The 26,677-nt window shown below is 33.8% G+C and overlaps 2 protein-coding genes across 4 annotated transcripts in view; one reads left to right on the plus strand and one right to left on the minus strand.

Moving 5' to 3' along the window:
• Nucleotides 1–1,723: 1,723 nt before the first annotated feature.
• LOC117106607 (methylenetetrahydrofolate reductase-like) lies at nucleotides 1,724–24,390 on the minus strand. 3 transcript variants are annotated; one of them, XM_033247992.1, is made up of 13 exons: nucleotides 24,253–24,390; nucleotides 21,625–21,897; nucleotides 18,795–19,033; nucleotides 17,722–17,835; nucleotides 16,164–16,357; nucleotides 15,305–15,459; nucleotides 13,912–14,106; nucleotides 13,401–13,617; nucleotides 12,915–13,097; nucleotides 10,887–10,985; nucleotides 10,276–10,398; nucleotides 3,206–3,442; nucleotides 1,724–2,201 (listed from the first exon to the last, which is right to left on the minus strand). In XM_033247992.1, exons 2-13 carry the CDS (start codon nucleotides 21,885–21,887, stop codon nucleotides 2,136–2,138), a joined length of 2,085 nt encoding a protein of 694 aa, XP_033103883.1. In that variant the 5' UTR covers nucleotides 21,888–21,897; nucleotides 24,253–24,390; the 3' UTR covers nucleotides 1,724–2,135. The 3 variants fall into 3 exon arrangements, with proteins under 3 accessions (XP_033103883.1, XP_033103884.1, XP_033103885.1); XM_033247993.1 differs by having other exon boundaries at nucleotides 24,146–24,264; XM_033247994.1 differs by lacking the exon at nucleotides 24,253–24,390 and adding an exon at nucleotides 24,117–24,248.
• A 608-nt stretch (nucleotides 24,391–24,998) lies between these two features.
• LOC117106618 (asparagine synthetase [glutamine-hydrolyzing]-like) overlaps nucleotides 24,999–26,677 on the plus strand; it is a 16,094-nt gene continuing 14,415 nt past the window's right edge. Inside the window, exon 1 of the mRNA XM_033248012.1 lies at nucleotides 24,999–25,089. The gene's annotated coding sequence lies outside the window, so the exon portion shown is untranslated. The remainder of the gene's footprint in view (nucleotides 25,090–26,677) is intronic.

The following is a 26,677-nucleotide window of genomic DNA, read 5'->3' on the forward strand; positions in this document are numbered from 1 at the left end:
AAAATATATCCTAGAGCCGCCACTGCTGAAGAGGTTTTACATTTACGTGCCAGGCGGGTATGTTTGTGCTATAGTTTTCCAATTTAAACATTATGGCCACGCATTTGCATGTTGAAAATTGCAAGCCCCTGTCCACACTATCAAATTTCATTTGAAAAAAATATGTGACATGCCTAAATATGGTCATGATGACATCACATGACCATATATAGTTACATCATGACAAAAAATGTTATAGTTTGGACAGAGCTTAAGGCTCTGTCCAAACTAAAAAAATGTGATATGCTTATAATACTTGGGTGTAATATGACATCATCATACCCAAATTTGTCACATACAAAGCTATAGTGTGGACAGACATATATTCTTATATTTTAGAGGAAAAAATGTATTGAAATATCACCTTGGTATTTTTTATAACTACAGTTTAACTTGCCTAAGTTGAATCCAAATTGACTTTGATAAAATTTGATTTGCAGATCGTTAATTCAAAATAAGATCAACTCAGAAACTATTTGAGGTACAGGGCGGATCCTTAGATGTCCAAAAGGGGGCCCGAAAGTGAGGCTACCTTAGGGGTTTCCGGAGGCATGCCTTTGCAAATCTTTTTTTTCTAGACGCCCGAAAATAACCTCTGTGACGTTTTGGACTATCAAATATTTCTTTTCCTTTTTTGTTTTAACTTTCCAAAAGGGGCCACCTTGGCCAACCCCACCCCCTGTCTCTTAAAATGCGCCTCTGAGTTAGGCAAAGTCGACTTAGGAAAGTTTAACAATATTCCACACAGGACCTACATTTAATGAACAAGAAACAAACTGTATTTAACATCTACTTTCTATCTACGACAATGATTGCAGGACTAAGTTAACCACAAATAATTTAATAAAATTAATTATAAAGAAAAATTATAGAAAATTAATTATAAAGAAAAATTATAGAAAATTAATCATAACATGCTTCAGCATAGGAAACACTGTAATTTACTCCTGAAATATATTCATATTACACATTTATAGTAAAATTTCATTTCATATTTAAATGTAGACAGCATCTATGCCAATGTCACATGACCATATACAAATCTGTAATCGAATTACTTGCCACAAAATAATATATAAATGCCGGTATTAAATAATATGAAATTGTATTCGGCAAGTCAACAATTGGCAACAAATATCTTAAGCACCTACACTATTAAAAAAGTTGTGCCTGGGAATAAGCCTACTTATTTACAGTATCCCAATTCAAAATTCTGCAGTTTTTAAAAGCCAGAGACACACTGTACAGCACGACTGTCAGCCGCTTGCTGCTTGTAGAAAATGGCAGCGTGAGCAGATAGTCATTAAAAATGATCCATTGCGCATATGTTGCATTCTCTATGGAATGGCTAATGACCGTCGCGCAGTGTGCTTGGTTGAGGGTAGCACTATTAAATAATATATTATATTCTCATTATTTTGATCATCTAGATTATGCATACATGTTACACATACACCAACAGTTAGCATACATCAACAACATTAAAGAAGTTTACTCAATTATAAACATTTTTGAACTAATCAAATTTTGTGCGTGCCTGTGCCTGTTGAGATGCTCTCAACTAGACTTACGGTGGGTCATAAAAAATGATGCTGCATGGTATTCGTCAATAACAACTGGCATCGGACCTCTGTAGATAAGCTAAGCGTGGTGTACCACAAGCATTAATATTATATATTATTACTTTGCCATGCAAACCTCTGTAGATATTCATATATTTTAATCTAGGCCGGTATAATTACTTGTTAGTCATTTAAAAAGCGGCAACTTTTCTTTAGTATACAGCAGATATTTTCTATTTTTGTCCTACATAGAAAGAGTTGTTGGCACATTAATACTGATAAACAACCTGTGAACCTTAAAAAAAACTACTGCTAGGATCAAGTGAATGAAGTAAACAGCTTTCTGATGCTACTCTATCAATAGCAATCTGAAAATAAATAAATACAATACTATCATTATTTTTAGGCATTAATCCAGCTTTTAAGTTTTTAACTTTTTAAGCTGAGGCTTGGAGACCAAAATCACCTGACCGGAACCTTAGTAAAGCAGCTCTACAAGTACGCAATTCTATGAAGTGCTTATGACTTTTCAGATCAGCATTTGAAACCCTCTCCTCCTGCTTCTTCATCAAGTTGATTTCTTTGTGTTTCTCCACCCACCTGCAAAGAAAATCTACTCAGTCAAAGCTTGCAATTAAAATAAATTGTGTATTTTCATAGTTACCAACCTTATAGAATTTGAATACATGTCTGAAGAAAATAAGTGGAAGTGAGGGCAAAACTTTTAAAATAAAACTAAGGCACTAGAAACTAATAGAAGGGTATCTTAATCAAGACAGTTAATGATCATGTTTTTTTTTTAATGCAATGATGAAATGATGATCATGTACATATTTTGCAAATGACTAAATTGCGGACATTACTATCATTCAATGCTGAGACAAAACACGTAGTCTTGTCGCATTCTGTGTGGATCGCCATAAAGAACAAAAATAGTTTTTTTCTGCCGCTGTCATGCTCTGTGTAAATAGGCCTAAAGGCGAGACAGTTGGTAACTATGTACTGTTATTGTTTCACCAATAAACAACAGAACAAGCAGCCTGATTAATAATAGCCAGAATATATATATATATATATCTCTATTTAATTTAAACAACTACCGTATTGAAGCCCAATGGGCTTAATCTCTAGAAGAAGCCCATCTCAAATTGAAGCCCCCCTCTTTGGTTTGCATAACTAGATTTGAAAAGAAGCCCATCTCGAAAAGAAGACTAAAGGATTCTTTTCAAGATAGCATGGTCTTCTTTTCAAGATAGCATAGGCTTCTTTTTGAGATAGTACAGTACATATCACTGTACTTGAATTTTAAAGTAAATGTTTAGTTTATACAGTAGATTAGGTAATTTAATTCTGGTTAATTAACTCCATGATACAGATTGATGTTATAGTGGCCATATTTATTTCTTTATATTACCATAGAATTCCTAAAATTCACAGCATTCATTTTGAAAAGAAGCCCCCACTCTTTACTTTGCAGAAGTAGCCTCGAAAAGAAGCCCATCTTGAAAAGATCCCATCCAAAGTTCGCAAAAGAAAAAAAAGAAACAGCCCAGGGCTTCAATTCAAGGTTTTACGGTATATAACCTATCTTCATTATGACAAACCTTTATTTTCTTAGCACCCTCCAATGCATCAAGGGACACAAGACCCCTTTTGTGGTTTTCCTTCAATTTGAACATCTTCTGAAGCACGTCAAAAATAATGTTGCCTTTTGGGTAATGATTATCGACTAGGTTTACAAGGTAATACGTGTCGTGAATATGGTTTATTATCTGACGTGAGGGCGACATATCAGGATAAATCTTAGCCCATTGTTCTTTCCACAAGCCAAAAGCTTCATCCTGTTACAAAAGGAGAAAAGCTAAATATTACCACCTTGTAAAAATTATATTTTAATTTTATGCCAATATCATTAGCAAACACTTCATTATTGGGAATTTGCTTTTGTCAAACTTTTCATCATCTTTTTATATATAATTCTTATCCAGTAGCATAAAAGCTGAATACCTACAGGCTTGAACAATATCATGTGATTCTCTACTCTATGTAACCACACAGTAATTAGCAATAGCTCTGTTGGCACTATCTCTATTAAGTTTTGTGTGACAGCATGTCATTTTTCCATATATGGGTGTGATGACATCATAATGCCTATATATGGAAAAATTAGATATTTGTCACAGAAAACTTGACAGTGTGAAGAGAGCTCTATAAAATGGAGTTGTTTTTAGTAGAGAAACACAGTCTCAGGATTTTGGACTGGCGGAAGGATAATCAGGGGGTAATAATCCGATGTGGGTGTGGCTCAAAATCTCTCGGAAGTGGTCCAGAAACTATGACGATATAGAGGCTTCAAAGGTATTATTTAATTTTTTTTTTCTCTGTTTTTTCTCCCCGACACAGGCCAGGGTTAGCTCTCCTCGACGGAGGTGGCCCTCCTCCCCCATCTGAGGGTAATTAAAGCACCATGCCACTACCCCTCTATAGATGGAACATACATACATTCTGCTCAGCTCTCTGCCTGTCAAGTGGACAACATGCCTCACAGTTCTGACCACATACGAGGCTTACCATCCAAAAAACCAGCATACTGTCCCTAAATATTGTAAACTGAGTAATTATCATAAGAATGTGGCAGTATTGTACACTTTAGCACAGAGAAGTCATAATACCTGGAAAAGACCTATTATTTTAAAGCTTATAATGTGGAGAATATAAATAATATATTAAAAAGTTTATTTTCTTGTTTTGGTCACAAATGCTGGTTTTGGCATGGCAAGCCCCAATCAACTACATTATACCATTGGAAAAACCTTCCCACATACGTTATGGTGAATTAGAACTTTTAAGCCTGGTTCTCACGAGAGCCCTAGTATCCGGATCAGGAGCTAACCCTTACCGCTAACCGTTAGCACCTGCGTGAGAACGCCCGATCGGCTATCGCTAACCGCCAGCGGTATCTGGATACCGCTAACGGTTAGCCAGCGTTATCGGTTAGCAAGTTGAGCACGTTTCCATCATCAACCAATCACACGTATGCGTTTACAATTTCCAGTTTCTTATTGGCCAATGATTCGATCATCATATTCTTGGTATCCGGATCGGGATTTCATCGTATGGACGCACGGCAGCTAATACAGTAGTTAGCAGGATCCGGATCCTGCTAACCACATGAGAACATAGGCTTAGTATTGTAACTAATCTTGCAGAGCAGCTGAACAGAGTGCACACAGGGTGGCAGCATTTATAAATTTCAACAACTGGATACAAAATGGAGGTTAAAATATAACTCTCATAAAAAGATACTTGAAATTTGAAACAAAAGCAAAATCCTTTTTCTGAAGTTTGTATAAACCAATACAATAAAGTTATATCAAATGTGAACAAGACATCTATATCCCTAAATTTCTTATAATACCAACAAATAACAATAACACAAATTGATAACACTAGCAAATGTAAAGAAGCTAAACTCTTACAAGTCAACTGAGGTAAATAAGTGTTCAAGAAATATAAAAGATATACTACATACTAAAATTGAAAAAAAAAAACTGCAACTGGAGTTGCTGCAACAACAGTATGAGTTTAATATTGAAATAAACACTTATAAGTCAAACTATAAGTTTTCAGTGATTTAAAGGGGTACTAACTAAAACAAATATTAAATTTGCTAGCAGGAATATAGGGGTATAAACTAAAAATATAGGCATGATAATATATCCATGTCTCCTAACTAGCCCGAAAATTGTTACTTTTTCACATTTTCATTTGAAATTATTTTATTTTTTAATAGATTTACAAGGCAGAGTAGTATATGTTTATTATGACTGAAATTTGAGGTACTGCAAACTATACAATTGATTCAAAAATACAATAAACTTAGAATGTAAATAATAATGGTACCAGAATGTTAGCGATTCAGGTAATGACATAATACAATTTTGATCATGTAACATGAGAATAAATGATTTTTAGAAATGTATAAAAAAAATTGAAAGAGGAAAACAAAAAATCAGGCAAATTAATATATTGCAGTACTTCGTAAAACTATAGTCAATATTTCTTGAACTTGTGACTCAATTACCATATAGTGGACCACTAAAAACAAGTCACATATTGCTTTCATCATGGAGCTACAATAACTTGCTCAATGATTCAACATTTTTGTGTTGGTGGCTGACTGGTTACAGATAAGTTATTTTTAAATTCAATCAGGCTTGTTAAAATACTCAAATTTACTACTAAAAATACACCTCAAAGCAAGGTTTGTTACTTTTTTATATACAATTTGGTTTGAGTTGTATTTTATTTTTAAAAAAAACACTTAAATTATATTTGTTAAATAAACAGTTTTTATCTAATGAAACAATTAAACCTCATAATTATAATCAATTAAATTATATGTATACAACTTTTCTATTTCAACTGGGAAATCATTGAAAATTGCTACAAATCGTTAATTTGAAAAGGTAAAAATGTTTGTTGAAAATAACTGGTTCCCTATTACTATTTCTTATTTAGATGAATTATTTTTAATTATTACGTTAATAATTGTTTTTCTTTCATTAATAAGATTATTTTTGTTTTCTTTTCTCTTTATTTTGTTCTCTTTCATAAAAAAAAAATTTTGTAAATTTTTTAATGCATTTTTAAACTTTTGTTTTTGTATTTTATTATTAAGTTTAATAAATTTTGTGTGCTAGTATATTATTGTTATTATTTTGTTACTACTGTTATTACTATTGTTATTATCATTGTTGTTGTTATTTGTTATTGATGGTTGTTGTTGTTATGTTAAATTAAGAAAAATTTTGATATTTTTTATGAACTTTGCTAAATAGATCTGGCGCTCTGAACTTGAGAATGAAGGTTTCGAACCTTCGACTGGCAGCTTAATGGAAGACTACACACTCAGGCTTTATGAGCCAAGACCCAAGCTAACCAGAGCTGCCTATATAAATGGAATAAATAAACTAATATTTGAATTTATCTCAGAAAATTGCATAAAATGTATAGATTTGATAAATATTCACAATAATTTACTTTCAAAAATAACCAACCACAAGAAGTTCAACAAAAATGGCATAACTTCATGAAAATTAAATTTTAAGTTTTAAATATTTGCATAAATTTATATTATTTTTATTATGTATTTGTATAAATTTATATTATTTATATATATATATATATTATAATTTACATGAATTCAAGTCAGAAGGTGCATTTAACATCTTAAATCTGGTGCATGAGGGATTCGAACCTTCGACCTGCACAATCCTATTGGACTGCACGCTCTAGCCTTCTGAGCTAATGCTCCAGCGTAGAAAGAATGTGACAGCGCCTTACTTCTTGAATCCATTCTTTTGAGAATTTAGTATTTTTGTTTAAATAATTCTCTGAGAAAAGTAAACAATTATGAAGAAAGATGAAATTCTTACCATTTTTGCATGAGTGAGAGTATAAATTATTATTTAATTTATTTTTTTACTTTAAGTAAATAATTGAAATGTGAATTTTAGTATAAATTTAATTATGTTTCTGTTGGAATGCTCTAAAACAAGAATGGACATGGGACTTGTGAAACTTTTTCTTGAGATAGTGTTTTCATTTAAAGCAATTTTTTTTATGAAACATACATAAAAATTACATAGTGTATAAAAGTGTTACTACTTTCATTATAAAAATAGACAAATTTCACAATGAAATTTAAAAAAAAATAAATTCCTATATTTTAAATAATAGGTAATTGTAAATTTCCAGTATATTCCTTTTATTATGCAATTATTAATTTTTTTATATTAAATTATTTTTTTAAGTTATGATTACTTTATGGTAACTATAAAAATATAAAATGTTTAATTCTGCTTTATTAAAATTAACAGTTTTTTAAGATTAAAACAAATATTTATGCATTAAAGTCAGGCTCCGGAGGAAAAAAAAAAGTTGATATGTTGTAGAACTGATTTTTCTAAAGATAGAAAAAAGTTGTTTGACGAAAAACTGGGGAACAGTGAATGAGATACAGATTTTTTAATATTTAAAAATTGGGGGGAAAAAGGGATGTAACTGCCCATTTTTACACCTTATTTCCTCAATTTGAGGACAACGTTGATGAATCACTTTACTATGGCCAAAGCTCTGATCAGATTATCAAATTGTCTTTGACAAAAAAATGTTGTATGCATATATATGGTCAGGATGTGATGTCATCATGACCATATTTAGGCACGCCACATGTTTTTGTCAAATGATAGTCTGGACAGGGCTCTGTCCACACTATCAAATTTTATGCGACAAATAACTGTGAATTGCCCATATATGAATATTATGATACATCATCATGCTTAAACACCTATGATATGCCCATATATGAATATGACATCATCATGCCCATATATGGATGCTATATGATATCATCATGCTCATATATGAATATGATGACATCATCATGTCCATATATGAATATGATGACATCGTCATGCCCATATATGAATATGATGACATCATCATGCCCATATATGAATATGATGACTTCATCATGCCCATATATGGATGTGATATGACACCAACATGTCCATATATGGATGTAATATGACATCATTATGCCCATATATGAGGAAATTCACACAAAATTGGTCATATACAATTTGACAGATCTTTACCCAGTTAAATTTACTGTAGAAGACTATTAAAAACATAATTATCAACAACATAAAATAATGTTTATAAGATGGAGATAACAAACATTGTGAACTTAGCTATCTAATGCAGCAGCTTTATGAATGCTACAATATTAATATACCTGCATAAGCGACTGGTGACCTTCACTGACCTTTCCCGACTGGACGGTTACACGCTAGATTCGTGGCACTTACAATACACACACACACAGACACACACAACCTCATTTATTCTTTACAAAACCCAAGACAGTATTTTTTGGTGTTTGTTTTCTTTTTAGCCAATAACATACATAAAACAAAATTATTTACTGTAGTTTGTTCTTTTATTCCTTTTCCTCTGTTCAGGATTTTCTATTATTTTTTTAATTTGTTAAGAATTTTAAACCAAAAATGTGCAATATTTACATTTCCCTGGGAGATGTAAATATATTTCTTTGTGTTTGAAAAATACTGTTTTTGGAGATGTAATTTCAAACCAGAAAGGACTATAGCAGGTAACTATTAAAAAATTATGGCATGAAGATTATCCAATTGGAACATTATATGCAAACAAATTTTAAGTAAAAAAATTAAGTAATTAATTTATTTTTAAACAAGTTTCTTTTATAATCCTTTCTGCTTCATTATATTTGACCAAAGCCATGCAATACAGCAAATTTTATATCTGCACTTTTTTAAACATTTATTCAACAAAATTACTAAATATCAAATATCTTTCAATGAGAAATTTTATTTTTTGTTATTCTAGCATTTAAAAGTCAAAGTTCATAAAATTTGCATAAGCAGAGCAAAGGTCAAAGTATGTTTTAAACAGATAATTGAGAAAACACCAGCTGATGTGGGACGCTGACTCTGTCTGGGAATAATCAGAATAGAAAAAAAAATCGCATCATGTTATGTCACAAAAAATATCATACCTATGCTTCCACTAAGGGGGGTCATCTAATTTTTAATCATTTTCGCAACAGCACAACAAATTATGCTAGGGGAAGTGGGCAAACAGTGTATGTAAAAACTCAAAATGAGAATAATAATCATTTCATTATGTATTATTTTAAGGGGAGGGAGGGTGTCAAAGAATAGAGAATATTTTGTACTGTCTTGAAAATGATTTAAAAAATGGATGTCCCTAAACTCATAAAACATAATTCAATCATCAATTTTTTTTCATTGGTCAAAAACAATAACAATTTCAGTTAAGTAATCACATTTCATTAACGTAATTGGAAAAATTTGGTCAAAAGTGTAGAATTTTAAGTTATCACCACAACGAACACAAGGTTTACTTTGCGTTCGATATTCAATCATATTCAGTATGTTTAAGAATAATCTTATGCAATGAGAGATCCTGTGTATTCAGTGAACATAATGATTACTTAAGTCTGATTTGGTCATTGTTTAAGTGGAAGCATATCACATTGGATAGTATATTTACTTGTGCAGGTGTAAATTAAAATAGGTACATATTTTAAAGATTATAAAATTAATATAAAATGTTATAATTTTTAACATCTACCAATCATTAATCAAAACCCAGTTAGTGACCAATAGTGAGAGGAAACCGTGTAAATATTAATTTAGTAATCTATTAATTGATATAAAGTTATGAAAATTAGAATTTTATCCATTTCCAAATATATTATATTATTAATTTATCCGATCATGTTAGTACAAGTCCCAAAAATGCTAATTTTAGACTATTGTACCATAAATAAACATTTCAAGCAGTTGTAGTCGCTACTGATAAAACTCTAACCATTTTGGCTAAAGCTAGAAAAGAACCAAATTATGTTAGTATATAGTACCTCTTCCCATATACTATTTTATTATTCCATAATTATTTCTTTTTGTATTATATTCAATCATAATCATCATTAAGGCAATTAAGTTTAAAAATTTCCTCGTGGGTGAGAATTTTAATTTTTGTTTATTTAAAGGGAATATTTATTTAGAGCAACGCAAGTTAAAGAAATACAGAACAACGCACTAACCTTCCAATACTGGAAACTAATTGAGTCGACTACGGTGGGTTGGATAATCTCCGCCCCAGGGAATACACCCCACGTTACTGCGATTGGTTTGAACTCGTCAGAATTCCTGATGTTCTCACTTCCCTGAAAAAAAAATATCATCATCAGGTTCATCTACTTAACGAACCTATTATAATGACTATTATAATTTTTTTTAGAATCTCAATTCATATAGCGCCTTTCACAATCCGAAGAATATTGAAGGCACTGGCATCATATTTTCCTGGTCACTGGATACTGAGTGGGCAAACCGGCACATTTTTGTACACACTTTTTCTGCTCCCTGAGGAGTATCCCTAGCCATGCTGCTTTACACGAGCAAATCATTGGTGCAAATGCCATACAATCTTAACAGGTACCCATTTTATACTCCTGGGTGAAGAGAGGGAAGCGCAGATAAAGTGCCTTGGTCATGTACACAGGCAATGCAACAAGAGACGGTCTTGAAACTCCCGATCTGAAGTCCAACACCTTACACTCTGCACCACTCGCTCCTACAATCTGTAAAATCATCTTACAATTAATCTTATAATAATTACTGTTATTTCTACCAACAACCACCAAATGCTTACTGTGTGATTAATAATGTGAAAGTTGATCTGTGGATAGTCCTGCAGAACCTCTAGCAGTGCCATCACATTCTCTCTGGACGTGAAGAACTCAAGATAAGCCTGCAAAAAATAAAAAAAACCAGCAATCATTAAATTCGACAACAGGTACTGTCAGTAGCCTGCCAATTAAGAATGGACTTATGACTTATTTCCTTTAGCTCCCTGTGGGGCATAGGTCCTGGGAAATAACATGCCATCACACTTTGTTTTGAACACACTGGTGTTAAACATGCGTAGTTTGGTCTTTCTGGATATCGCCTTTGATTTCCATATTGGTCTCAGCATGAAAAACACAGTTCTTGCCTTCCCAATTCTTGCCTGTATGTCGCACTCAACTCCACCATCCTTGCTGATGTTGCTGCCAAGTTATGTGAAATTGTCTACATCTTCAAGTGGTTCGTCATTACATTTGGCTTTGTCTGCCTTTCTGGTGTTGGCTCTCATTACTTTGGTTTTGGGCTTACTGATTTTGAGGCCTGTTTTTGCTGACACTCAGCTGTGTTTGTGGTTGTATGATAGTAGAGCAACGTCTACTGCAAAGTCCAAGTCCTCTAAGTGAGTTGCGAGTGTCCATCGAATGCCTTTTGATGTTTTTTTTTTGTAGTCTGCCGCATTATCCAATCAATTGCCAATAGGAACAGGAAGGGTGATAGTAAACAGCCTTGCCGCACTCCTGTGAGCATCTCTATGTTATCTGAGAGAATTCCGTTGTAGATGTACACGTGTTCACTTTTCAAAGGTCTTTTGTATTAGGGTGATATATTTCTCTGGGATACCATAGTGGTGCATCAACTTCCCCAGCACTTCTCAATCAATACTGTCAAATGCCTTCTCAAGGTTGTGTATATTGGAGAGTTCCATTCAAAAGACTGTTCCATTCAAGGGACTGTTCAACTATAATCGACAGGGTGGCAATTTGATCAGTACATGAACAATGTTTACTAAAACCTGCTTGTTGATCTCTTAAGTTTCTTGTTAAATTCTGTTTTTAATCGCTCCAGGATTATTTTATTTAGAACTTTGCCAGCAGTTGATAGCAGCATGATTACCCTCCAGTTTTTACATTCTTTCAGGTCCCCTTTTTGGTAGCTTTATCAAGTAGCCTTCTTTCCAATCATCTGGTACTTCATTTGTTTCCCAGATTTTTCCAAACAATCTGTACAGCATCTCCGTCGATGAATAAATATCTGCTTTGATGACTTCTGATGGTGCACCATCTGGCAAAGCTGCTTTCCCATTTCTCATGTGGTTTATGGCATTCTTGATCTCTGTTCTGCTTGGTCTGTCCTCTTTTACTTGTAGAGGGGTTTCAGCTGCCTCTATGTAGGCCATATCAGTGGATGGAGGTCTATCGAGCAATTCCCTAAAATGCTCAACCCATCTCTTCACTTGTTCTTCTTGTCCTGTAAGTACCCTACTCCTCTTACCTTTGACTGGTCTCTCTGCTGGTGTGCGACTTCCTTTCGCTTTAACCTTTCTTATTGTGTCTATACTTATATAGGCCTTGTGCTCTTTGGTTTTCTTCTCAGTGCTTCCTCGCATGTGTCTTCAATATACCTTAGATATGTTTCCAGACTTGGTTGATTGAAGTAGAATTTTGATCCTATTAAGAATGGGGTAAGAGTTTGAAGTGGCTGAAATGAAAATGCTGAGGTGTTCCTTTGGACAAAGATATTGTTCATTCACACAGGGCATATATATGGAAGCTAGAGCAATTCCATTATTTTTCTTTTATGCTCAAGAGGTAAATTTCAATGGAAACATAGTGGGAAGTTTTGAGAGACGAGACTCCGATGGTGGGGACACAAGAAGTAGGGAGTAGTCAGACGTGCGAAAATCATGTTATGAAATTGAAGGTTGGAAGCAGAGAGAGGAGGCCAAAACGAAGAGGTGAAGTGACTGTATCAAGGAGGACATAAAAGCAGCGGGGTTGACAGATGAGGATGCAGTAGACAGGAATATGTGTGAAGAAGGGAGAGTGATACTCACCTTTTGGTAGACGTAGCCACCTGGTGGTCCCCAACCAACTACTGGATCTGCTGAATCCTTCCCATTCACATTTGGTTGCGAATTGATTGTCAGTACACCTTGCTTATTCAACTCAACAAGATTCTTACAAAGTTGATGAGTTTCGGGTGCAATCTCATCATCATTCCATGGAATACGGGTCACCTAGGTTAAAAAGTCAAAGGTTAATTTCTAAAGTGACACCTGCCCTTTCCAAAACTAAGTCAGGAAAAGAAACACTTTATTTCAGTTACCAGAATGGAAATCAGAAATAATGCCATAATGCCAGTAGGAAAAAATGCCAGTAAGAAGAAATACCATTAACAAAGGAATAGTCCATTTTAGAATAGGGGTGGTGGTTAGGACATAGACAAGAGCAATCACACACCTACACAATCCTACACCCACTAGAATACCCAAGTTTGCGATCACTAAAATTTACAGCACCATCTATATTCTTTGCTTTACCTTGTTTCCATAGTGATTTGGTTCACCTGACAGGTAACAGGAGAAGACATCAAAGACATCCTGCTCGCAAGTGAGTTCCTCTCCCCACATCTTGATCATTTGGTCCTTGGTGGCTTTGCTCCTCAAGTAGAACAAATAATAGTCTTTCATCTCTCCAAATGCCGGAGAAGATGAATTACCCCAGCGACCATTTGGAAATTCATCCCAATCCTGCGTTCTGGTAAACAAAATAAAATGACAAAATACTTTTCAATATTTTTTACTTGATAACTAACAATATATAATATGGCATAAGGGTGGTAAGCAGAAACAAAGTATTTTTAATTTATTATACTTAAGGGGAAAAAAATCAACTTTTAATAATGAAAATTTATTCTAAAAATTAAATTAAATTTTAAAAAAAATATTTTTATTATTACATTAATTAAATATTGCAATAAATGGTTGAGCTAACAATACTAAACTGGAGATAAAATAAAATTCTAATATTTAAATTTAAATATTAACACACCTGTAAACATAACTTTTTGGGCGAGTTGCCCAGAATATTGGTCGAACATCTTCTCTTACTCGTGTGTGATTGGCTGTTGGTTTCCATGGTAATGGTCTTTGAGGCCCATTGCACCACAATCCTAAATTCTTAGCAATCTGTTTAGTAGCAATCTCCCTGTTTAAAGTGTAGAAATGCAGGCCCTGGACAAGACCACTACAAAAATAATGAAAATAAAACATGCAATTAATGAATAACCAGTAGTGATAAGACTTACTAGTAGGGGGAGGGGGAGGTAATGGAATATTTTGAAAAGGGAGAAAAGTATAGTAGATTTTTACTCTGTAGTTTTCTCCATCTGGCAAAGAAAATTCTGCCCGGCCAGGTGAGAAATTTTACCCACCAACCCTGGAGAAATTTAAAATCTCCGTAGAAATTGCAAGATCCAAGGGGAATTTCCTTTAACCACTGGGAAATTTGATTTACCGATATGGTGGATACTTTAAAACCCGCAAAAAAAAAAATTAATTAAACATCTTAAAAGACTTCCGCTATCCCTGAGGAATAATTTTTTTTTTAACAAACTTTGCAATGCATCTGAGGTAATCCAGAATAACTATGTTTGCACATCTCACACATCACTACAGTAAATTGTGATGGAAAATTCCATCACAGTGGTAAGTGGAAAAAATAATACCCTGGGAAATATCCAGGTCATGTCATTAAAAATAACATTGTTTGCAGCTGGTAATGCAAATTTATGATGCAATAACCAGCTGTGTGATAATACATAAATGCAAACAAAACAGCAGTTTTGATGAAAAATAACTATATTTTTATCCTGGTATACTGTATTCACACATCCAAATGCAAATGCACTCTCCAGGATTGAATGAAGATATTTATTAATGAACAAATAGTATTGTTGTGTATCATACAGTACGGATGGAAATTATTATAATGGTTAGATTATTGCATGAACAAATTTTATGAGGAATGAAGGACATTTCTGAATGCATAATCTAAAATATAATAATTTACATGGCTTTAATAATGAAATATGAAAACATACAGCTGTGCCATGTAGTATCTTGTATAAAAATGTAAACAGAGACAGTTAGGCCTAATCTAATTCAGCTATAATATTTAAATTAAATCAACTTATAAAGATTAGAATGCAGCATTATTATAGCCAAATTACAATAGACCAGATTGGAATGCAAGTGAGTAGAGTGGAAGTTTAGCTTGATTGTAGAAGATGTTCATTATGAAGCCAGTAACCCGGCCTTCCCCATCCCCTAAATCCGTCCCTGAGAACCTTTTAATTACAATAACTAAAAACATCCTCCAAGAATGAGTCATGGTTTACCGAGCATCTTAATTACCGATTTGTCTTATTGGATTTAAACTTTACCTATCGAAGAGATCACGACATATTTGTGTTGACAGGTGGATGCCGTAGTTCCTGATAGCTTCATCATTATCCTTGATGGGTTCTACAACATCGATAATCTCCTTTGGAACTTCAAGTCCTGAGAGTTTTACAAGGTTCTTCATAGAATGGTAGCCCTATAAATAAAATATCAAATTATAAAATTAAGGAAAAATGGCAGATAAAAAGGAACACCAAATGGGACTATTCGAAAAAAAAAAATCAATCATTATTGTGCATTAAGAAAAAGAGGAAGAAATACAAAATTGGAGTGATTACTTGTCGATCAATATAACACAACCACATCCATACGCCACCAAGTCCATATTATAAAATTTTTTTTGAAAAAAAAAACTGTTGTATGCTCATATATAGTCATGATGTGCCTATATATGGTCATGATGTGATGTCATCATGACTATATTTAGGCATATCACATATTGTTGTCAAATAACATTTTATAGTCTGGAAAGGGCTTTACAGTATTTCTTTGAAAATCTTTACGTTCTGCTCATGAAATTTGAGACCTTTACATATAAAAAACAGATTAAAAGACACTTTCTTAAAAACAATCATACTCCTCATTCTTTCTTATTATCACTCTCCGATTTTTTCTATTATCTTGTGCTGTTTTGTTGTATGTATAATAAACCTCAGTTTCTTACCAATTTAAGAATGTTAAATATCAATTGGAATTTGATAAATTAATGCGACTTATTAGACAATACAATCTGTTGATATAATATTATGCTACATGAACTTTTCTCAACCTAATTATAATTTTGTATACTTTATATTGTAGTTAAATATATTTATGTTGCCTTTTACTTTATTTTCATACCTGGATAGGTAAAATTCCAGGTATAATGGGTACCGTGATCCCAACTTCACGACAAGTGCTTAAAAATTTAAGGAACGTGCTGGACTGGAAAAACAGCTGGGTGATGATGAAGTCTGCACCAGCATCGACTTTCTCCTTTAAGTGCATTATGTCATCCTCAAAACTTTCAGCTTCTGGGTGACCGTGAGGGTAACCTAGTAAAAATACAATTCCAAGGATATTAGGCCTAAATTTTCACATCTGATATATAAACATGATAATCAAAATGCTGTGAAATGTATATCAAAGAATATGTTGGTTTTTTTTTTATAAAACTTTTCTGGAGTGGTAATCACAACTGACCAATCAGAGCGTGTTGTTGTTGCCATGAATACGTGTTATGCCTCATAAACAAGTTTATAATATATATAATATATTATATTATATATAATAATATATATATATTATTATATATAATATTATTATTATATATAATATAATTATAATATTATAATATTATAATATAAGCTTAAAATATGAATACTGCATATTAAAAAGTCAATTTTCTTGTTTTGGTCACTGATACTGGTTTTCAGATGACAAGCCCCATGGATTCCCTGTAAAATATGTTAATACTTTATTCTCTGGAAATTAACTTGTTTTTTCCTGTTTTACTGAAATCATAAAAAAATCCAAACACTGGCCTCTCTATTAAACTTGGCAGTAGTCCAGGTCATTTGAACTGAATTAAACACTTGTACCTACGTCAATTACAAAAAGCCTGAAAAAACCTTTTATTGTCAAAGAAGTATTGAAACGTCACAACAAACAGTTACGTCAATGGGTGGTGAATACACAGAAATGTAAGCTTCATGACACATGAGGTCTTTTCGAATTTACTTTAAAAATACTAATGTTGTAGTTCCTTGGGTAAAGCCCACTTGGATGTAAGCCCACTCCTCAGTGGTTGATCCAGGAATTTTTAATAGAGGGGGCCCAGGGAGGGACTTTCAAAGATTGCGGGTCTATGCTACCTTAGCCCCACCATGGTTGGGGCTGAGTTAAGAAAATTTATGATCATGGCACCTACAGATGGTCAGAAATTGCATCTTTGGCTCAACATTTGAGTAGAATTTTCATTTTTTTCTCTTTCATTTCGTTCAAAAGTAAACACAACCCCCTCCCCAAAAAAAAAAAAAAAACATAAAAAGCAAAACAAGGACAACAATTAATAGAAAGAAAAACATCAAAGAGATTAACTGAAGAGATTGCACAAATGGATGGAGGAACTATCTACAATTTCATTTTTTTTTTAAATCCCAAAATTTAAGGGGAAATTTCATTAATATCAAAAAAGCTGTACATCAAAATTACAAATCAAAATTTAAAGAGGACAAATTGCATGTAAAAGGGGTGTGGGCTTTAATACCAGAAGTACTAATGGTAATAGTCAAAAAACATATTTCCAGTATTGATCTTTGTTAATACGGTTTTATACAATTGAAGGAATTAATGACATTTATATGACTCAAACATGAAATGAAGTTTAAAAATTTGAGAAGCGATCAGATACACTCACCTGCAACACAGATGACAAAGTAGTTGCCAAACTCCTGCCTAATGAATCGAACCAAGTCTGTTGCATAGTTAAATCCATCAGCATTGAAAGTCCATTCATCTCCATCTGGGGCATCTGGAAAACATAGTTACAGTACATCCATATACCATGTTATATTCTTGCCATTACATTAATATTGTATTGCTACAGAACGTCGAAAGCCTGTGTTACTCATTTTAAAGATTTCTTACTGCCAAAATATCACAAGCTGTACTGTATGATGATAAGAACTATTTAATTTCATACCCAATAAACTGTCAATATGAATAAATTTCCCTCAGGTTAACTTTTCTATTTGCAATTTGTAAATATTACTTGACAGCTGGCTGTCATAAACATGTTCATACAATACATTGTTCTGGCAATACCCAAGCCTGTTTGTCAGAAAAATTCAAAATTGAGTTTTTGGTATTTTCAGATTCTGCATCAATTCTTATTTAAAGTGTTTATTTGATGGAAATTAGTTGAGTATTAGCGATATTATGAATATTTAATTCATTGGATATCAGCCAAGTAGATTCTGAGAAAACAGCTTCTAATGATTCCAAAATCAATAATTTATTCTTTATTTCTTTCTCTATTCAATTTCTCTTTTCTTGCATACGGAAAACAAATACAACATTGACCTGGTAGGCAGAGCGGAACCAGCGCAGACAATAAAGTCCATAAATCGATATTAGGACTTGTATTTTAAAAATAATACTAATATACTATTTATTTAGATTTTAATGAGATACAGTAGTTTGCAGAAATGCTTTTCGATATCTTTTTATTTATAAACTGCAAATTATAATTTATAAACCAGTAATTCTGATTCTTGAATGTTTTGGATACTGGTGCGAAATTAGAAATGGCAACAAATGTAAGGTTTTCCCAGAGCCCATCACATTTTTTATGAATATAAGGTATGGTGTTGACAATTCTTTTTTCTTTTTTTTGGTAAGTGGGGGGTAGGGGAAAGAATTTCAAAAGAATCTAACCTCCTCTGAGTGCAAGAAGTGGGGGTAGGGAAACGAGTTTCAAAAGAATCTAACCTCCTCTAAGTGCAAGAATACTCTTTATTCCAAGGTCTTTTGCCCTTCGCAGTGTGCATGCTATCTTCTCCTTAGTTTGCCTTGCACAGGTCAGATGGAGCATGGTGTCCAGTCCACAGTAGTTCAATGCCGAGCTGGCAATAGTCAAAGAGCTGGTTGCCGAGTCTCCCTCTGGATTGCCAGCCGGGTGCCAAGTGACATCACAAAACAGAGGACCTCCTTCCAAGAACTTGTCAAATCTACAGAAAGCATTGGTACCAGTTACTAATTTGAGGTTTGCAATCCAAACACTGGCATACTGCCACTATAATGTTAAAACTATGCTAAATTTTAAACTGAGTATACAGTAATTACAGTTAGCAAAGAATGTGGCAATATTATATACTTTAGTACAGAGAAGCTGTAATACTTTTTACTCACAACTTTGGCAATAAATTGATTCCAGTAAAATGACCTATCATTTTAAAGTTCATGTGGAGAATTTGAACATAATAAAAAGTCAATTTTGTTTATTGTTTTTTTGTCACTGATGCTCGTTTTGGCATGTAAGCACCATTTACCTACTGTAAGTAATACTGGTAAATAATGATACAGCAAATTTTTAAAATTTGTGTCATCACAAAATGAATATACACTGTACAACACTACTGTACTCATTCGTCTTGACACCTTACCAAATATAATCCTTCAAATGAAATGCTTTGATGAAATAATTACAGTACGAATAAAAATAGGACATTGCTAAAACTAATAATAGTACAGAATAATACATTCGCTGCCAGGGACGCGAGTTCACGTCCGACAGGGTTCACTAAGGGCACCAAAGATGTGAGTTCGCAACTGTCTAAATTTGTAATGTTGCACATAAACTCGCCGGCAATGGTCACAAGAATGTGAACTCTCGCCCTGGAGGTTGAGGGAGAACAACCCAGGATTATTGGATCTGAAAATATATACTGTATGTTTGTTTGTGTTTCATTACAGTTGATGAGAATGATATTCATTATGGTGGCACCCTTTAAGCCTTGGCTTCATGGGATGAAAATAGGAAAAGAGTGCTTGGCAGTCAACACATTAATTCCATGGACCTGTTAATTCTACATGCTTACCATATATAGTACATACAGTATATACTATGGCTATACAGTAATACTATGGCTTCACAGTACGAGGGAGTTAGCGATTATGATTAACTAAATGAAAATGTGTACATCACAACTGAATATTTGATGTGTGGGAAAACTTTTTGACACATAACCACCATACTCAAATCAAGTAAATGGTTGACCGCTTATCCGGCATTTGTTTTCTTTTTGAGGTAATCAACCCAACAAAAGACTGACATCACTATAAGGTGTGGGTTACAAATAATTCAATTTACTTCAATATTTTAAACATATTTTAATGTGTTTTACGATTGATATAACAAAATATTCAAACCGCCGGTACACAAAGTGTAAGAATATGGTTTTTGGTGGAATAAAACCACTTGTTGACTATGATTTCATTTTCATGGTTCTAATTATTTTAAACATATATGTTTAGCTGATCTGTCTGATATAGATGAAAATTATTTTTGATAAATATTGTAAAAAATACATTCAACAGGCATGGTATTTGAGATCAAAAGAACTTTAATACCCAAGTACCACCAATATTTTAAATTGTTTATTTTATTTATTACTGTATTATTATTTTTTAATTGACTATTTTAGTGAATTTTTATAATGAAACGTCATTTATCTTCCAAACCTTTTGTCCTGTAAAGATTTTAGTAGTAAAGTTATTTTTCCTTTCAATTTACTGTTCCATTTTTATCTTCTGGATGCACCTTCATTTTTGATGTGTGCCATCATAACAAAAGTGATTCCAAATAAAAAACTAAAATTAAAAAGACTCTCTAGTTGGTATACCTGTAACCTGTAAATTAAGAATATTTTTTTCTTGTCTTTTTTATATAAGTGTTTTTATATGTGGTACAAAAAACTTTGACTACTGTACTGTTAACCCAAAAAGACAAACAGTAGTAAAGTATGGTAGGCAATAAATAAATAAAACTATATATGACTTGAAATCTTGCAATGTATTGTCAACATAAACCGTCCATGGCTTTATGGTTACATAACCATTGTATTCAATAATTGTTTATTTTGTCTGAGAATAATTCTGAGTTTAGCTTTCAAGTACATTAGGATTGAAATACCAAACCAGATTTACAAAACAATGCTTGCCAAACCAAGTACACTTTTTATTACGGATTAACATATTGTGTTGCTGCTGCACTAGAACAGATCTCTTATCTGTCATGCCATTTTTAAGATGATCTCTTTTATTTTCCACAGGATTTTTTAAAGAGAAAGTCAAGCACACAGCTTTTTTAAAAGATGCGGAGTTACCTCCACACTCTCACAACATTCCTAATGATGACATAATTAATGTCGAAATATTGAATCCCGACACGATGGCGTGCATTTCGATACTTGGAATATGTATTATACTATCTTATCTGAGATTAATCAGTGGACCTTTCGGTTTTCTCAGGACTATGTTTACAGATGTTATTTTTGGGATATTTATTGCAAGCAAAAAAAATGTCACATACAAAACAGCTATTGCAGCATGTGCTGAATTGAGAGAGAGAATATTATAAAATTACAAATGCTTACACTTTAGCACCATAAATTTAACTGATTAAAACAAATTGTGTCCATCATATTATTATAATTATTATTACTTTTGATTAAATTAGAAATCATTAGTTAAAAAAAGTCCCCTCCAGCTAATGTTACATATTACCATAACTATTTTTAAGAAGCCTAATGTACAGTACCTTGACAATAAATTTACCGCACCATTTGCGGTCCGTGGTGGAAAAAACTCAATTGAAAACCATCTATCCCCTGTTGCAATACGATGATTAATCTTGTCGATGAGTCGTGTAAACACGGGTGATGAGCTACGAGAAGCTGTCGGGGTGCATACCTCGCTACCGACGCCACTGGTAGTGCTACTGCTACGTGTGAAATCCCAGACGTTTCGTTTACCGTCGATAAACTGGAGAGGACTACCGCATCTGTCATCGGTATCAGTCATTGTTTAAGTTCTGAAAGAGAGCAGTTATTTCTAATTACTATTAAAAAGGTAATTTTTCATCACTGCATGCCTACTACTATCAAAGCCAATATTTGATTTTTTTTTAAATAGAGTAAGCACTCTTATACAGTCAGCCTAAGCTACTGTACTCATTCAAATCATACCCTGGGGCTTCTACCCGAGGAATGGCTAATATGTAAAATTAGGCGTAAAGTGGGGGGGGGGGGGTGAGGGTAGGCTTATACCCAAGAAGGGATTATACCCAAGGAACTACTGTACATTGTACGGTAAACTGCAATCTTGCAGTCACACAGAGCATCTTTCTTTTTTGTGCACAAAGACATTCAACCCAATAAAATTAAATTTCATTTGTTGGTAATGGTATCAAAGGTAATACAGTATGTATAAAAAGAATACACAATGTATACTAAATAAAATAATACAGTACAAGAAATAATAGTTACTACTTGAGACCATATTAAGACAGGGTTGTCCAAGATTCCAAAGGCAGATTGTAGGCCTACACACACAAATCCAGGTGTTGTTTAGACACAACATTGGAGTAAAGCGTCCCAAGGAAAAACAACAGTAGTACCAGCAATGTATGAAACATTTTGCACCAAGTACAAGGCTGAATTTTGTTAAAGGTGATCATGAATATTCAACTCAAAGACTTGGCCTTATCAATGCAAACACTCAATTTATGGACTTTTACAATTTACATACTCAAAACATGATTGAAAATAATCAGTTAATGGCCTAGCCTCAAGAGCAGATTACTGAAGGTTACTCTATTATGGCTACGGTCACACTAGCGTCTCAAGCCTGGCTTGACTCAACGCGGGTGAGATTTCAAGCCAGGCTCGAAATTCTGGGTCAGTCACACTAGTTGGATTGACCTCCAAATTATGAAAGTCGAAACAGCAGAGCCGTAAAGAGAGAGTTTGGGCCGTCGTTCTCTTCTCATGTCCGAGACTGGCTAATCTGTCAGCAAGCACGCCAAAAATTCCCGTTTTGTTGTTTGTTTTTTTATTTTCTATCCGGTCTCTCAGCTCGGGTTGGCCCCACAAATCTACCAGGTCAGCAGTTTCCTGGTCGCTCCAAATCAATCGCATTATTATTAATTAAAATTTGAATTAACTTTTATGAAAAGTATGATTGCGTCTTGATTGAACACACATGAAGAACTCACGGGTTTTTTATTCAAGAACTTCTAAACGCAACGGCGTCATCGACTGTGATTGGTCAACAGCCGACGAGGAAATGTCAATCTCGGTCACGCCAGAGTCAATCAAGGGTCAATATGGGTGCTGAGCCGGGATCGAGATAGGTAGATTGAGATCGAGGTCCCGCCAGGCGCGAGTCGGTGCAGATGCGGTCACATTTCGAAAATCTCACCCGCAGTGAGCCAAGCCAGGCTTGAAACTCTAGTGTGACTGTAGCCTAAATTTGTTTTACAAAGATGGTACCTTGCAGGGTTAACTGAAACATTGAGCAAAGAAGGCCTCTTAAATATAAAAATAACAAAATTTTAAACAAATAAAGTATTTAAATAATATTTTTTAAAAAGGCCTTTAAAAAAATATACACTGGAAAATTTGCAATTAAGGAAAGAAGAACTTTTATTGGTCAAGTTTATTCTTATTTTTGTTTGCTCAGAACTTAGAGTGACCATGAGATTAATTACTTGACCTAACTTCAGGTGATAATTTGCTGCTCTAAATCAATTAGGTGATCATAATTTGTGGGACCATGTTTCAACTTTTAATTATGAGTTTAGGATAAAATATATAATTTGTGCTCCTTAAAGAACGCATATTATGGAGACCTAGGCCTATATACTTAACATGAATAACCGTACAAAAAAAGTAACACTTAAACACAACATATTAAGTTTGCTTTAATTAATTTATTTCCCGATTCTGATAATGATGATATTCCTTTGTTTTGTGACAATTTTTTTTTCCTTTTATAACCCACATGAAAGTTTAGACACAGTCATACAAATTTAGAAAGTGAATTTTGTATTCAAACAAAGGAATAGTGTTGAATTAGCTATCAAAAAAAAAAAATTTCAGGGGCTAGGCCTAGATTTTAGCTAAATAACCCTGGTCTATCTGAGTGATGGGCCTGGCTGGTGAACTACTAGGCCTATTACTAGGCCTACTACTACTTAGTAGGCTAGGCTAGGTTTATCTAGGCCCCTATCTATACTGTAAACTCACGTTCGTTAATATAAAAATCAGAATTTTACGCACTGAGACGGGCACCTTCCATTAAAACAATTGCTGCTACAATTCCTATAGGGGTATGTTTATATATACACATGCGTTCTTCTCACTAGGCCTAGGCTACATATACTAACCTTCACAACGCCTATACTAATATAGTAATATAATAACCATTCCTTCCTTTTGTTGTTATTGATCGCCGCACACTTAAATGGTGGTATTTATTATCTGGTACGAACAAGACGAGCTGCGTGCATGGAGTAAAATTATTCCGTCACGATGTAAACTGTTATACGCATGTGCAAACTTAACATTCACGGTGCGATGATTGGTTAAATCACAGTGTCTCTCTTGTTTCCCACGTGTCTTGGCAATGAAACCATTCATAATATTATTAATATTGCATGAGTTTACATCATGCTGAATACATTGTACGTTTCACCATCATATAGAAAGAAAATAAATTTTCTTTTTTATTTTTTTTTTCTCTATGGATTCACACAATAATAATAATAATAATAATAATAATAATAATAATAATAATAATAATAATAATAATAATAACTTTATATATAACAAAATCCAATTAAAATGATCACAGGCGCTGTAGATGTGCAAAATACATGTAATTTTTTTCTCCCGACGAATTGTGGTTTTTCTCCCCGACGGGGGAGGGGGAAGCACTCCCCGACGGGGAGGGGGAAGCTCTCCCCGACGGCGGATCCGGCCCCCCCCCCCGCTAGCGCCCCCTGGTATAGAAAGCCACTCAAAACCTTCTTATCGCTTATCTTGAACAAATATTGGAATAGATGATAATACCATGCCACTTACTGAGTAGGCCTAGTGGGCTTTATCTAACAATAATTCAATATTACCACTATCTAATAATAATTTCGACAGTTTCATATATGCATTATACAATAGTAGCGAGCGAGGGAAGGCGTTGACTATAAAGCTGGAAAAGCTGAAAGGTAAGTCATTGTATAAGTAATGAAATAAAATAGTTATTAGTTGTTATTATTTTATAATTACTATTATTGGAGTGATGATTTGCTCTACCTGACGTGTTATCCAATACTAGCGAAACAAAAATTCAAGTGATTCGGGTAGAAATCGAACCCACGACCTCAAGATAACTAGGAGTGATGTTTTGCCCTACTTGACGTGCACTTGAGAATTGCATTTGCAGTACCTCCTGCTACTTTGGTATGGGATTCAACTTACCAAGCTAAAGCTCGCGTTTGTCTAGTGGTTATGTCGGGGAGTCTACGAATATTTGAATAAGCTTGGTGAATTTTAGGTTGCTACCATGAGACAAATGTCTCGATGGTACAACGATAATTGTCGTATTGGAAAAAGAAAATGTCGCGTATTAGAGCGTAAATGGATCAAGCCTTGTGATTCTGTTGATAAAACAGCTTTCAAGAAGCAATGTGCAAAATATCACTCTGTTTTAACCAATAGAAAAAACTTTCAATCTCAAGTAGAGAAATGTGGAAGTGACCAACGGCTGTTGTTTTCTTTAATGAACAAACTTTGCGGTAAAAGTAAAGAAACTCTCTTACCATCCACACCCTCTGATGTTGAATTAGAACAAGCATTTAACACATACTTTCACAATAAAATTAAAACTTTTAGAGCATCTCTACCAGTCACATCGGCTGACGCTTTCTCAGTGCCGGATGCCGACGGTTTTGAAATTAGTAACTTTACAGAACAAGAAGAAAATGAAATATTTAACATTGTAAAAACAGTTTCATCGAAGACATGCTCATTAGATCCTTTCCCTACAAAATATATTATCGAAAATATTACATTTTCCTACCTGTGTTTTGTCAGATTGTTAATTCTTCCTTTTCATCTGGCACTTTCCCTGATGACTTAAAAGTGGGGATCATCAGGCCAATGATTAAGAAACCTAACTTAAACCACAATGAACTTGCTAATTTTAGACCAATTTCTAACACTCCTTTCCTCTCTAAACTTCTTGAGAAATGACGTGTGGCAAATCAAATTATTAATTTTCTTGATGTAAATAATCTGTTTGATCCTCTACAATCGGCCTATAGAAAATTTTACAGCACTGAGACAGTCAGTTGTTAAAATCCACAACGATATAATGGTTGACCTTGATAAAGGTTTTTGTATTCTGGCTGTTTTTTTAGATCTAAGTGCTGCTTTTGAGACGATTGATCACAAAATACTCATTCACAGACTTGCATCTCTTGGAATTGGTGGATCAGTTCTTACATGGTTCACATCTTATCTTACATCTAGAAAGCAACAGGTTCGCATTAGAAATAGCTCTTCAGCGTGCATTAATGTAGAGAGTTGTGTCCCTCAGGGGTCAATTCTCGGGCCCATTTTATTTCTTATTTACGTCTCTCCTTTAAGCAAAATCATTAGCAGTCATGGAGTTCGATATCATGCCTACGCCGATGACACTCAACTCTATCTTAGATCAGGGACGTATCCAGGGGGGGGGGCGCCGTGGGATCCGCGGCTCCCCCCCCCCCCCCTTGTACACAGTGTTAAAATTTTAAAGCTTATTCTTGAGCC

The sequence above is a fragment of the Anneissia japonica genome, unplaced genomic scaffold (genome assembly GCF_011630105.1).
Source record: "Anneissia japonica isolate Jap-2015-1 unplaced genomic scaffold, ASM1163010v1 scaffold1306_len716249_cov185, whole genome shotgun sequence".
Lineage (NCBI taxonomy): Eukaryota > Metazoa > Echinodermata > Crinoidea > Comatulida > Comatulidae > Anneissia > Anneissia japonica.

What these genes read in the sequence shown, in the direction of transcription:
- LOC117106607 (XM_033247992.1), bottom strand. Translation starts at nt 21,887, where the DNA reads ATGACTGATACCGATGACAGATGCGGTAGTCCTCTCCAGTTTATCGAC. An exon ending in CTGGAATTTTACCTATCCAG is followed by an intron (nt 15,460 to 16,163) that starts GTATGAAAATAA and finishes TTTTATTTATAG; the next exon opens with GGCTACCATTCTATGAAGAA. An exon ending in AGGGTGCTAAGAAAATAAAG is followed by an intron (nt 2,202 to 3,205) that starts GTTTGTCATAAT and finishes TTTTCTTTGCAG; the next exon opens with GTGGGTGGAGAAACACAAAG.